Here is a 14,386-nt window from a genome sequence, read left to right on the forward strand (position 1 = left end):
TAGAGGAAACTAGGGTGTAGTTTGTAGACTGATGCAGGTGGAAGATCATACAATGCTGATTTTGGCAATGGAGAAAAATCCTGAGGACACAGAGTTACCAGAGTTCTTTACAGACAATCATGAAGAAAATAATGCACAGTTAATCCACTAACCTTAAAATCTGGTGTAGAGGTTAAGAACAAATGCATTCACACCTGTAAATATGTCTACCTTCCAATGGTGCAAAATGGCATGGGCTGGCAGCAGGAACTCAGACCGGAGAAGTCAGCCCAGCTGCTATTTCCCTATGAACTGGATAAGTCATCACAAGACCCCAAGAACTGAGCCTGTCAAAGTAAGCCTGTGTATCCATTGAGTTATGACTGAGGTCCAGTTACACAATAAAATCGGAGTACTCCGTGGTCAAAACAGAAGCAGACCTGGAGTTCAGGCCACAGCTATATTAGCTCTATGTTTTACTTTGTGCTACACTTATCCAGTGACCCAGTCCCTCTCCCCCATTATTCACCTAGCTGCATTATGGAGGCAGATTTGGATGTGGATATAATTTAATAAGTTTGCGATCCGATTAGAGACGTTTGGCACACTATGAACAACCAGTGTTTCAGTAACTTGTTGAGCTTGATTACCTTGGAGGGTTTGACAGGAAAAATAATGTTTTCCTTAAGGTTGAAACAAATGTTACTAAAAACAACAGCAACCAAGGACTAAAGTAAAGAAGCCATTTCTATCTTCCTTATGATTAAGCTCACAGAAGGACTTCTGCTTTATTGAAATGTAATACCTATCCCTTGGTACCTCTATGCACTTTGGTCTTTACATCCAATGAGCTCTTTAATCTCACACTAAAGAGCCCACCGGTCCAAGCTGGTTCTCAGCCATCCACAAAAAACTGTAGTCTTCAGAAGAAATGATTTCCCTTTCCCCCTCCATCAACTGATTTTCAAAGCAGAGCCAAAATAATCACACCGCAAGCATACTTACATGGTGCACAGTCACCTGAAATATGTGGGGATCACTTCATTTCCAGGCTATATTTATCATTCACAGTACTTAACTGCAGACATACAGTAAAATGTTAAGGTAATAAAAGAGATTTTCAATAACGTTGTTGAAAAGAAGTTAAAACAGAAATTTAAGAAGAGCTTGGTAAATCCTGAAACAGGAAAAAGCTGAATATGTCATTTCAGCATCATGGCTTTTCTTCAGTTCTTGATCCTGTCTCTGTTTTAAAAGCAGATCCCTCTCTCCAATTTCTTCATGCTCTTTAAATCAAGGGCCCCATTGGACTAATGTAATCCATATGCTTACTACTCCTTACATGCCATTCATAAAGTCAGCTAAGCTGAATTATGGCCCCATCACACACACACCCCTATTGCTGATTACCTTTATCACAGAAAGACACATTTGAAGACAAAACAAACAGAATGTGACAAAGGTGAAGTTTAAATGGCTTCAAGAAACGTTTTGATACACATTTTTGTTAGAAGTCAGGACAACAATATTTTGAGAGATATTTGATTAAATAACTTTAAAAATCATCAGAATTAAATTGAGTAAATATAAGCAATACATGAAAGCAAACTATCAGCTACATATTCAATACTGACTAGACACAGAAGTCATTCCTCTTTTCAGAAAACACACTTTTATATTGGAGGGGAGTGTATCAGGAATTTCACACAAGGATCTTGTGTTTATAATTTTAAAAAGGTCCTGTACTCTATGTGGCGCAGTGTAGGATAAGCAGTTGGTTCCGTATTTATGTGGTAAGGAAGCTGCTGGACATGAACATATAAATTAAAAGCTCTCCTCACTACCCTGGTGAAGAAATGAACAATTAGCAAACAAGAACAATTAGCAAAATCTTGCTTGAAAACAACGTTCTTATCCCTAAGAATGGGGATTTGCCATATTTATTGTTTCTCTAGAAGGCAGTAACAGGGCTTGCAAAACATGGAGACAGAGTGGCTGTGACAGCTGGTATAAATTACAGCAGAGGCAGAAGGGCTGGTGCAGGTTTTGTCGGTAGCTGCTGGCAGGCAGAACGGATAGGAGGCAGGAAGCAGCGGCGCGGGATCAGAGGAAGGCCACAGGGAAACACTGCTCTTCCGAGAACATTAGACAAAGCAAAAACTGGATGGGTGCACTAAGTAGCAAAGCGAATGCCATCCTGACTCAAGTGAAGCACACACTTTCAAACCAGAATGCTCTACAGTCCTCAAGGCAAAAAGCTAGCTACACTCAGACACAGATAAGGAGCGTTGGGGGTAAAAAGAGAACAATTAGATTTTTTTTGTGCAGCTGTGGGTGGCCACAAGCCTTTTAATAATTCTGTCATAAGCAATGGGCAACAAGAGAGGTTAACATTAGACTCTTAGAGTAGATCCAAAACTCAAGTGATGACTGCTTCTGGCCCAATAAAGGTGCCTCACCAAGTTTTTGTGTATAATGGGCTGTTAGCTTCCCTGTGGACTTGTCCTCCATTTACATCTCACCCTAAGGGAATAATATATACAGTGTACTGCTGCCTAACACTTAACAGAGCCAACAGCATCAAAAGTACAAGACATTGATCCTCCATCATTTCCTAAAATACAAAGAAGTATCTGCATACAGATATTCAAAATTATGTTTATTTGCATTGTGCTATGGCAGTGCAATGGTCTAAACAACAAAAAAAGCGTGCCACCAATGGCTTGAAACTTAATAACACAACTGACATGAATTCACTTCCTTTCAGTGTGACTTTTCACACCCATGGGTGAAATAAACTCTTACATGCTGTGGCTCCCTTAATAGACGCCCTCTGAACATTTGAAGCTTGAGAAACCAAAAGCTGGTATCAAGCCCATGCCTTCCAGGCATCAAACTATTATCAGACTAGCCTTAGTGGCCTTTAATTTATTATTTTGTCTAGTGGGTGCATGTCGGCTTCACTACAAAGAGATTTAATTAGTCGGTAATTTGACATTGCAACACACTGACTAGACCAATGGAAAGGGACATGTATGGACCTGCCGAGCAAACTGCACACGTGCATTAACTTGGAAATGAGAACAGCTAAGATGTCCAAGCTAACTTGTTTTAACCACCACAATAGTAATACAAATATGGAGTAATACACAAAAAAGTGCTAAAACTTTGTTCATACCTGAGTTACAGAAGGTCGAGGGGGCAATGCAGGTGGTGGTGGTGGCAGCCAGCCAGACCTCGCAGCTAAACAGTGAGAGAAAATAAATTAAAAAAATAAATAAATAAACCAACCCACTTTCACTCACTCACAAATATAACCAGAAGCAATTTCCCTGACAATTCCTAATGAAGAGACAGTATTCAACATTTTAAAAAGAAACGAAACTTGATAATGAGCAAACCCTTTCTGAAATAGCTTCCTCCAGTGCTTACCATTCTATAAAAAGAGCAGTGATTTAATTGCTATAAAAAAATCCACAACATTATCAAAAAAGCAAAGATGGAAGCCAGTCAGCCACAGAGCTATAGCTAAAGCAATCTAATTCTAGTTAAAGAGACCCAGAAACAGGGTCAACTTATCCTTGAGACTTTGTTCTTTGTCATTAACATTATAGTCTTTTTTTTAAACGTGATGCTTCAATATCTAACGTAGACATCAGAGCTCGCTGCAGATAAAACACACTACATGACGGGGGGTACCCTGAAAAGAAAACTTCTGACATGTAATTAGAAAGACACAAGCCTAAATGAACCAAAAAGAAATCATTTAGCTTTAGCTTTGTTTTGTATATTTGAGTGTAATTACTCATTGGGGATATTCTGGGGGGAGGAGGAGAAATAATGGAAGAAAGACAATCCATGATGGCCAGTTTAGGCCCCTTCAACACAATATAATCCAGACTTTCAGCTTGAGCCAGCACAAATGTAGGGTAGCAACCACATGAGTTTCAGGTATTTTAAGGAAATTGAGAAATAGAGTGGCTGGAGCTATCACTGGACAAAACTACAGGACAGATGAAGTCTTTGAAAAGTGACTATAAAGAGGAGGACAAGGCTAACACACAGATATCAAATGGGACTGACAGGAGCTTTTAGTGGGTTACCGCTCCCGAGGCCCCTGCTGCACTGTGTGCCTACACTTGCACTGGGAAAGACACAAGACAGTCCCATCTTACACTGATGATTATTTGTAAAGGAAAAAATGCAATATTAAATTTAGAAATGCCTTTTACCACAATAATGCTACAAAAGCAATTACATTTATACACTTTTTATTTCCAGACATATTTTAAAAAGCCACAAAGACCACAATGAGCTTAGTTACAGCTTAGCCATTTACATATTTTACACACCAAGGCTAAAAATGTCTGTATGGTTGGGAAAAAGAAAAGATATATGATATTAAACATTAAGGATAGCAGTGACATCAGAGTAAAAATGTGTGGGTGGAAATATTGAGAACAGTTCTATTGGCTATATACAGCTCTTAAGAGGCTTAAAATACATTGCTTTTTTTTACATCTTGTGTATCACCACCTCTTCAATCAAAATGAAGCCTAAAATCACTGTTCACAGTGCCAAAGAGGGAGGTAGAACAATTAAAACCCAACTTAGGTTAAACAAGGGAGCCACTATCATACCTACAAGTGTAAGAGAGATTTCAAAAAAGCACAGATTAAGTGATTAGGATCCTTTCTCCTGTGTTTAATTAGTTCTGTCTATAAAGCCATTCTCCAGCTGCTCTTTAGAAATGGACAATGGAATAAAAAACCTTATTTTCCTCTAATCTGAACTTCAGATTATTATTTCATTTATCTGAGCACTGGCAGGTGCTTTGGCAATTACAGCTAATAACAATATTTGAAAACACAATCTAACTCAAACACAAGAGCCCTGTAGGTCAATCAGCCGCCTACCTTAATAGTAGACAAGTACATATGCTCAAAGTGATAAGTTTATCTTCAGGAAACCTTACAGGAGCTGTGCTTCAAAACTCAGTGGAAACACTGCATGCATTTTATCTGCCCTCACCACCAGTTATTATGCCTATGCTATCATCTATACTCCTCCATGCAGCTCAGATGTCACAGCTAAGGCAGGTAGCATGATCATGTACATTTCTTAACGTGCCCTGGCAGCTCAAACGCAAAGCTGCAGAGTACACTACTGTAATAAGCAGGAGGGTCGGAAAGGCAAAACCCTGGGAAGAGACAGGCCAAGGGCATGCAGGCACCCATGGCCAGGCACCAGCGGCAGTGCAGGCAAGGCACTCAGTTTGACAGCTCCTTTGGCCTTCTCAATGTATGCAGCCCTCTTCCAGCACCTACGATTTTTGTGTTTGGTGGCTTAAACTCTAGCAGGCCTCTGAGATGCATTACTGCAACAGATTCATCCATTGGGAATCGGTCTGAACTTCGGCGTTGCTCTAGAGAATACGGCACCTACTATCCTGCTCCCCAATTGTTCAAATTCAGCGATATACCTAGAAAAGTAACAGGATAGTCTTTACTGCAAAAGGCACAGGTCTTGCTGGAAAAACATGTCCTGAGGTTGTTCCCAAGCCCTGCACTGTGAAGCCCTGCAGGGCTCCTGGAGTTTGCCCCACAAAATTTAGAAGGGAAAAGTAATTGTTCTGTAAAATGGTCAAGTAAAAAAGAAAATTGCTTCTTCAGCTTTCAAAATATGACATAAATGAATTTAGCATTAAAGAAGTTGGATGCTTACACCATGTGCATTTGACCCAGTTTCCTCTTTTTTAATCCTGCAAATTCTAACTTAAGCTACTCATGAAATATTCATAAAATCCTTGCTGTTGCAGAACATCTTTGGCCTGTTGTTAGAAGGAAATCATGCTTATGCTAGCACAATTGCTAGACAAGATTCAGAGTCAGTAGACTTTTGAGGACTAATAACAACTTATTATTAAAGAGCTTTTTTTTCCAAAGCACCAATGGAAAAAAAGTTAATGACACAAGTTATATGCTTCAGCCTTTTCCAGTATCACTACCCTAAGAGAGGGCAATACTAACTGATACTGATAGACTTTTACGTGCATCAGCAGATGACTTGTAATATTAGGCTATTCCAGAATGTTTGCCTTCTTGGGATACTGTCCTACACAGTTCAATTCCTCCTGTTAAAGATAGTATCATTACATTAGCTTTGAAAGGAAACACAAATACAGGTGGTGGTCTATTTCTAAAATGAAAACAAGTATGGATAGAGCATCAAAAACAGAAATGTCGTATTTTCAGGCATGCACAACCCATAGCTTGAATAAGCTCCTTGAAAAGACGTTTTCATAACCTGCACAAAAGCAGAGGGAAAAGGGGCGGGCAGGAGGAATCACGGACAGAAGAACCATGGGGTAAGATGGAGTAAACTTCCCTTCACGTAATTATCCACATTTGGTTTGTTGCTGTTCTACTTATTGTCCTACAGGTCATACTATGACAACGCAGTAATCCTTTCCTGCGGCTGCTCTGAAAACAACAGCTCCCTCCTGCTCTCCAGCGGCTGTGCTCCCTTGCCAACTCCACTGGCAATGACAAGATCAAAAACGTCCTGAAGATGCAAGTCAGGGATTCACAAGCCCCACCGATCTGCTGTCCCATTCCACCATGTTTTTGAGAAGCCTCCTCACATTAGACTTAAGGAGCACTCACAGAAAAACACGGACACGTGCTGGGGGAGCACACCACTTGGTGCTGTACAGAGCAAGCTGCAGCCACACAGATTTTCCTCACTGAAAACAGACTGCAGGATTGGGCCTTCGCTGTCTGAGCACTCACATATTTTGCTTTGCTACTGTGCAACTTGGTAGTATTCATACTAGAGTGAGCGACATACATCAAATCTTAAAGGCAACATTATGGAAGGAGCTTACAGGTACCAATAAAATAGGTTTAAGTATATCCAGGATCTGTATCCCATGTATTACTGTAAACGATAGCATTTTCATGCACTAGTTACTCCCACAGAGAACGCGATAATGCTTCCAGTACAAAAATCATGGCTCTTTACTTAGCATGTTTACACTTTGTGCTGGACTATCAGGATGGCAAGCTTCCAGGACCATTTTTCTGCCCTGTTTTGGTAATCACAAAGGTCTATTAACACTAACAGGACAGCACATTAGGAGGAAAAAAAACAAAAACAAAACCCAACAACAACAAGCTTTCCAATCTGGAGCTAGATTAACACTTAATAACAAACATCATGATTTAATTCCACATTCTGAGAACAGGCTATTCCATCCCACCTAGCTAAGTTGCTGTGCTTCTAGCTTCCCTAGTAGAAAACACACTCACCACCTACTGAAAGCAATTAAGGATAGTGAGTCCTCCACACTTTCATTAGCTATGGTAGTCGAAGAGACAAATTATGGTGACCATCGTAGAGCAGCTCCTTTATTTGACTCATTTGGTCTAAGAAGGGGACTCCAAAGAAAATACAAAAATCAGAGTCCTGTCTAACCCATAGGAAGTATGACTTCAGCTCACCAGGCATTGCAACAGGGAAGGATGCCAAGACTAGTCTGGAATAAATTTGGGCTCTCAGGATACTTTAGACCAACCTGCAAGTCCAACATGCTGCATCTCTTGAACTAAATGACAGTGACTTATCCTCTTCTTTCTTACTATTGAAAAAAAATTGCCACAATACACTCAGCTGCAGGATGCATGCTATCTTTTTTAATTAATTAATATTGGAGCAGCAGCGTATATTTCCTGAAACTTTCCCATGTCAGGTATTTATTTCATTTCAGTTATTTGCAGCTTTCCTTCTTGGTTTTATATGCCTACCTTTTACCTTGGGTATCACCTCAGACAAGTTAATGCTGTTTGGATGAAAAAATGTGCTCTTTTTTCTCATCTGAAATAGAACATACATATATAAGGAGTGTCCTGAAAGAAGGGTGATTTCCCTGGGTCATGAGCCATTTCACACCCTTCTGACCAAAGCGGCACTAATTACTGCCTGCCAAAGGAGGCTGATCTCATCTGATGTCAAAACCCTGAACGAGCCCTTACAGTTGGTTGTAAGCTGAGGGTCTCAGCACTACAAACCTTCCACCCCATGATCAAAAGGGCACGCAGTTTGGTAGTTCCTCTTAATTTGGTTGCCATTCGCAAAGGGAGGAAGACTCCTGTGTTTGTCAGATCACACTGCGAGTGCAGTCCTACAGCAACCAGAGTCAATATAAATCCAGGCTGCCATGGATTTAGAGGATCTAAATCCAGGTTTTCATTTCTATTTCATTTTCCAATACCCTTCTGCAATTGAGTGGAGCCCATTCAAGGACTGAAGTGGGCAGAAAACACTGACAGAGTTCCTCTGGGAGGGTTTGGCTGCTAATTTTTGGTAGGGCTCTTTTTCAGGTGGATGATGGGGGCCAGCCCACAGCATAACTACTGTTGCTGGGACACGGGAGAGGAGAGAATGGTTGCATCACAGAATTAGATCAGTTTATGCCGCCTCAGAGTGATCTGCTCCCAAATCAGGTTTAACAGAAGAATAACCAATTAATTTTAATCTATCAGAAAGCAAAGGATTTGTGATACTGGAAACAATTCCAAAAACATAAGCCAGCAAAATGAATTATTAATATTATACTTCAGGACTAAGGGTTCTCACCAGCTACTTAAGCGCCTTAGGCAGTTGGGAAGCCAGCATCTTCGCCCTTCCTCTCTGAGGCTAGTTTGGAGAGCTGAATTATTTTTCCTGCTTCTGTTGCCAAAAAGCAGACTATAGAAGAAAGTTCTGAGTACTTTCATAGAAAGTTCTGTCTCTAAACTGGAAATCCAGTACTTGCTTACCTCTGTCTTATAAAACTTCCCTTCTTGTTCACTGAAATTGGCATACTCAGATATCATATCATACTGATACCCTCATCCCACCCCTTCATTAATTTACATTCCTGACTACAGCTTTAGTAAGGTGATTGTGCAATAATTGTTTTTCAAGAGATCTGATTTATTAATTCTCATTAACATGCCTTCAGTAAGTCACAAGAAAAAAAAAACCTAAAAAACTTAAACCTGTAGCCAGGAATGTAAACTTAATGAAGGATTCTGGTAAGGTGATTGTGAAATATCTGGTTTCCCAGGGTCTGATTTACTAATTCTCACTAATACATCTTCAGAAGGTAGTAACAAGGAAAAAAAGATCTTAAGACTCCTAATACTAATTTTGTTATAAGGTTTGTAGGAAGTTCAAGCATGGCACCAGCAATGCCAGTATTGGAGATAGCATGCAGGTTGAGTAATATTCCTTCTCTTCTTACAGTTGGTTTTGATAAACTGCTCAGCAATAAAGCTTCACATTTCTTAGCAACTGATACACGTATCTACTGTCACAGACACACTCTTGCTACAGATATGTTTCATGTGCTAATCACACAGAACAACGTTTGTACCTCGGTTGCATGAAAAATTATCTATACTTTCCAAGTAATTAGGAAGAGATATAGCCAGCCATGAAGCACTACTAATACTTCTGCAGCATGAACTCCCAGGTGTATAACTTCATTTAGGACACGAATGCTTTCTTACATATTTGATGGGACACTTCCAAATCAAACAAGCGAAATACCACTGCAGTTGAGTGTTTGTATGATGTCTTGTTTTTTTAATGCCCTATGCAATTTAGCATGCTTTTACTGTAAAACAGATTTTTCTAATCTCTGTTTTCTGTTTTGTGTTACGTACCCATGACTTCTGTATTATTGGCTTCCTGATCCTCATTTTCTTAAACCATTTCATTTTCTAGTTATTGTTTTCTCTACCCTTTCATTTTCTGTGTGTTTCTATTTGGGGACTGTTTATCGCTCTTCTTCTTTTTTCTTTTACTAAAATGAAAGCTATTCATGGTTTTGTTCTATCTTATTTTACATTTAGCTTCATTCTCCACCCACAGGGAGGCACAGTCCCTCCACCTAGCTCTGGCAGATCCGTGTTGCCGGTGTTTCTCTCGCTGCTGAGGACCTGCAGAATTTGCCGGTGAGAATGCTGGAGGCTCCCAGAGAGGCCGCAGCTGCACTCGCTGGCTGTGACTATTTTCAGTATAGATCAATTCAGAACGAGTGCATGAGAGAAGGAAGAACAATGAGCTACCACCATCCCTCCAGTCCTACCAGTGGGTCAGACCTGTCTTTTTTGAGGATATCTATATCTGCAGAGTCTTCTCTGCAAGAAGGCAACTTGCATCTCTTCCTCACCAGAAAGAGAAGACCCTTCATCGGAAAACTTCTAACTTGGACTGTAGGCTGTTGGACTAATATTTTTCATGGAATATAGTAAGCCAAGTGGGACCCATGAAAGTAGGTCAGCCAAGGTCAGTCAGGCTGGTAGGGCAGCCAAGAACTTTTCAGCCTTAACAACTTTCAGTAGAAAACCACTTTTTTTGAATTAAGATTTCATGAAAGTATTTCCTATTTTTAACAACCTGTAATAGAATGGACATAGATTACAAACCATTCCTTAGAAAAGAAAAAACATCATTTAAGAGAAATTCCATTTATACATACTGTCAATAAACAGTTGCATTTAAAAGGCTGCTAAGGTTTACCCCAATCTGCACACAAGTACTCTCTGTAAGCAGCATATAGAGATACACATAAAAATTTAAAAGTCTAAAAACACAGAAATAAGCTATCCACTCCAATTCCTATCATCTAACCACCATTCACCCATTTACATCCTCACCATTTTCTTCAGCCCATTCAACCTTAATTTTGCCCTTGTCCAGTTGGGCAAAGAAGCTAGTTACATAGTTGTAAATACATATATCCTTTATAAAAAACTCTAAAAGAGGCTGAAGGGCACAGAACTCTTCCATCCACATCAGAGGAGAGACATTCATATTTTATTCAGAATAAGCTTGGCTCAGTGATCATGTAGATTCTGAAGGGGAATAGAACTGGAGGGAAACTGCAGCTCCAGTTACAGATCAGGAGCTGGTTGTGCTAGGAGCTATAAAACCCCTAAACAAAAACATTATTCTCTGCTTAAAAAAATTTTTAGCAACATTTCTGTTACAAAAGTTTTGCAGTATTTTCATTGCAGTGGTAAAGTGCTGGAGAAAAGTAGTATGAATGGTAGTTTAATTATGTGTTCTGTCTGCTTTGGTTTATCTGTAAAAGATACTTTTAATTTTAATTGTTGTTACATATCCTGACAACCAGAGATGTTAACTTGACTCTGCACTAGAACTCTTGTATACTGTGCAAAAAATATTTAGAAAAATTCAATGTTTTACAGCTGGTATTTGACATTGTTATTATTCTAAAATAAAGGTCCTCCAGAATTATCACCTTCCTAATTTAATCTTCTGGTCTGATTAACAAACACAAGACAGTAATACGCAAGATAGCACAGTAATACAGCATGGACAAAATGCTACCCTGTTATCCAAGAAAGTAGCTGGATTTTACCAAATAGAAGACTAAACAGGAAATGAGAGGAAGAGGCCATGCAAATTAGATCATAATTAACTTAATTAAACAATTAAATCCAGCATAAAGAAGGACATTACTATTCCAGATTCCTCTTGTCACTTCAATATTGAATCAAAAAGTTAATTGGGAAATCTCTATTTATGGCAATGCAAACAACACAATCCGCTGCGTAAAACTGGTACTTAAAAAAATTGACTTAGTTACTAAGAATTGCAGATAGCTAACCTCAATACATACAGCTATTTCCCAGAAAATACAAATAAACATTAAAAAAATGGTAATGCAGTAACCATATTTATCTAAGTTAACTTTGGCAGGTTTTTTAGTACCCATTTCCATGTCCTCAAAACAGAAGGTCACCTTTGAGAAGCATTCACTCACTGAGCTAGAAATATGATGCAGCTGAAAGCAGATTGCAGTATTAAGGTAACTATTTGTTCAGCTTCCCTATATGGTGGTTTTTGAGCTTAAAGTCTGCCTCATCCAGGAGTCCCAACAATGCAAATTGACGGCAGACTGTCGGATTACAAAAAAGATGTGAAGCTGGTAAGACATGGAAAAAGAGATATTGAGAACCAGTGGAGAGGACTGGCTTGTATCAAAATGTTTTATCACAATGAAGCAGCAATCGTTTTAAGTCTCTGAGTCTTCTCCACACAACTACAGAACTGTTTATTGGCTACACAGGCTAAAAAGGGTCAGAAATGCATAAAATTTGGCTGCATTTGGGCAAATATGACAAACCAAAGACATCTCAATATGCTTTCATTATTCAGAAATCTCCAGACTTCACGAATACAGCCTGTGACCAAGCCTGCATGTTCAAGAAAAGATTGTACTAATTTTACAGCTTGATGAAATATCAAAAAGAATCCAAGAATCGTGTGCTTCAAAGACATTAAAGGAGGATGAAACATGATGTTCAGCACCAGCCTTCCTCTAGCACTAATGAAAATGAAAGGGTGCAGGAAGAAGCTTCTACTGACTGAGTCTTAAGATAAAAATACCATTTAAAGCTATATGGGAAATGTAAATGCGAAGAAATACACAAATGACGTGGGGACACACCTAGACCACTTATGAGAATGTGGAGGCCTACCAATAAATCTGTTCCCTTGCTTCTTTTCTGTGAACAGAAAAGCAGAGGAGACACTTTCTTGCTTGGCAGCCATAACTAACACAACAGAGATAAGTAGAGGCTGCAGGGCTGACTGTAATTAGAAAATCATCATCCATAACAGAAAACACTGCAAGTAAGGATGGTACTTAATACCTCACATTTTGAAAGAGAGAAAAAAAATAAAAATATCAGCCTCAAGTTACTGGCTTGTACGGCTGAAACCAACATCCCCAAAGGAACGAATCCAAGTTACATTGAGTATTTGCTTATGTACTCATGTACAAAATTCTGCCCGTTTTCCATGTATCCTTTACTGCAGGAATAGCCTCAGCAGGACATAAATTTCAAAAGCAAATGACCATTTTAACTTTCAGTCAAAAATTCATTTGTAAATAGTTATGTGGATGCTTTGATGAATTATACACAGACATTCAATCTGCTTCTATATCATCATGAACTACACTGTTCATGACAGCTACGTTGTTTCATCACAGCAAATTCTCTTTTCAAAACAAGTATCTTTTATTCTACAGAACTGTAAATCAAAAGAAGTCATGCAATTCAAAAATGAAATTAAGTAGGAAATAAAATGTATTCTACTCTCTCTATATTTAATTATATTTCAGAAGCATATGTATCAGTCTAACAAGACCTGGACTGTTGTCACTGACTATAAACAGATAATTGCCCAGAACATCACTCAGAAGTAAATACTTCAGTAGTTTTCATGGGCAGAAAATGTTATTGAACAAAATGCCTGAAGGCAGTGAATGCAGTTTTTTTTTTTTGTTTTTTTTTTTTAATTCTTAAAGCTTGGGAAAGTGTACAGAAATGTCTCCATCCCTGGCAGGGCTGTATTTTTCTCAGTAGAGATTCTCCCACTTACATATATCCATGCCCAGAGAAAAAATATGGAGGATTCCCATACTTTCACAACAGCACAAGTAAGAGAACACACCTTACTCATTTCTTCAGCTCCAAAAAGTGGCTTCTTCATGTCATTGCCAGACCCCAGGTAACGTCAGTCTTGAAAATGTGAGGCTGCCCTAGCTGACCGTACACTGCTTTACTCTGTCCTCACCCTGCAAACCATACCCTTCTGCTCCAAACCCACCTGCATTTTTTGTTCACAGAAAACTACAGTTCATGGTGGGATACAGCAAAACACAGGTTCTGCCAACCCATCCCAACACACACAGACTCCCCTTCCCACCAGCCCCGACACCTCTCCATGAGGGATGAGTCTCCCACATCTTCTATGCCCCAAGTTACTGAGGCCACCCGTGGGACTCGCCGCTCCCTCTCAGGCCCGCTCGGAAAGCTGAGACTCATCCCAGTCCCCATGACAGAGTCACCCCGAGATGGACCCTGGCCTATTGCTGCCATAAAGGGCAGATGGGGAGGAGGTGGTGGTTGGGAGGCACTGCTGCACGCCTCCTGCCCGGCGGGCAGACCCCCGAGGCAGGCAGTGCTGGGGTCCGAGCAGCGGGCAGTTTTGGCCCCCCTCAATAAACCCACTCACCTAGACTCTGGGGAGGATGGAATAAGCCACAACTAGCCCTAGTGAACAGTTAGTTTTGTGAAAAACTGCCAAAATGAGTCAATCCTTTGTGAACATGGAGGAAAAGCTTTGCAGGCCACAGGCTCATAGGCCTTACTTTGGAAACTCTTCGCTTGTATCTATTTAGACAGTGGACTACAGAAGATATAAAGATGTAAATCATTTCACATATGTATTTAAAGTGACATTTTTGTTTGTACTTCAAACCTGCTATTGTCTTTCCAGGAATGCATAAAACCCAGCCAAATATTTTTTAATATGCACATAG

General features: G+C 39.7%; 1 protein-coding gene across 8 annotated transcripts in view; it reads right to left on the bottom strand.

Moving 5' to 3' along the window:
- Positions 1–14,386, bottom strand: part of REPS2 (RALBP1 associated Eps domain containing 2) — a 106,145-nt gene that overhangs the window by 20,169 nt on the left and 71,590 nt on the right. For all 8 annotated transcript variants that reach the window (XM_064499653.1, XM_064499645.1, XM_064499649.1 and 5 more), the window contains one exon: positions 3,158–3,222. In XM_064499653.1, the coding sequence (XP_064355723.1) occupies positions 3,158–3,222 (65 nt within the window). The remainder of the gene's footprint in view (positions 1–3,157; positions 3,223–14,386) is intronic.

This window comes from Dromaius novaehollandiae, chromosome 1, assembly GCF_036370855.1.
Source record: "Dromaius novaehollandiae isolate bDroNov1 chromosome 1, bDroNov1.hap1, whole genome shotgun sequence".
NCBI lineage: Eukaryota > Metazoa > Chordata > Aves > Casuariiformes > Dromaiidae > Dromaius > Dromaius novaehollandiae.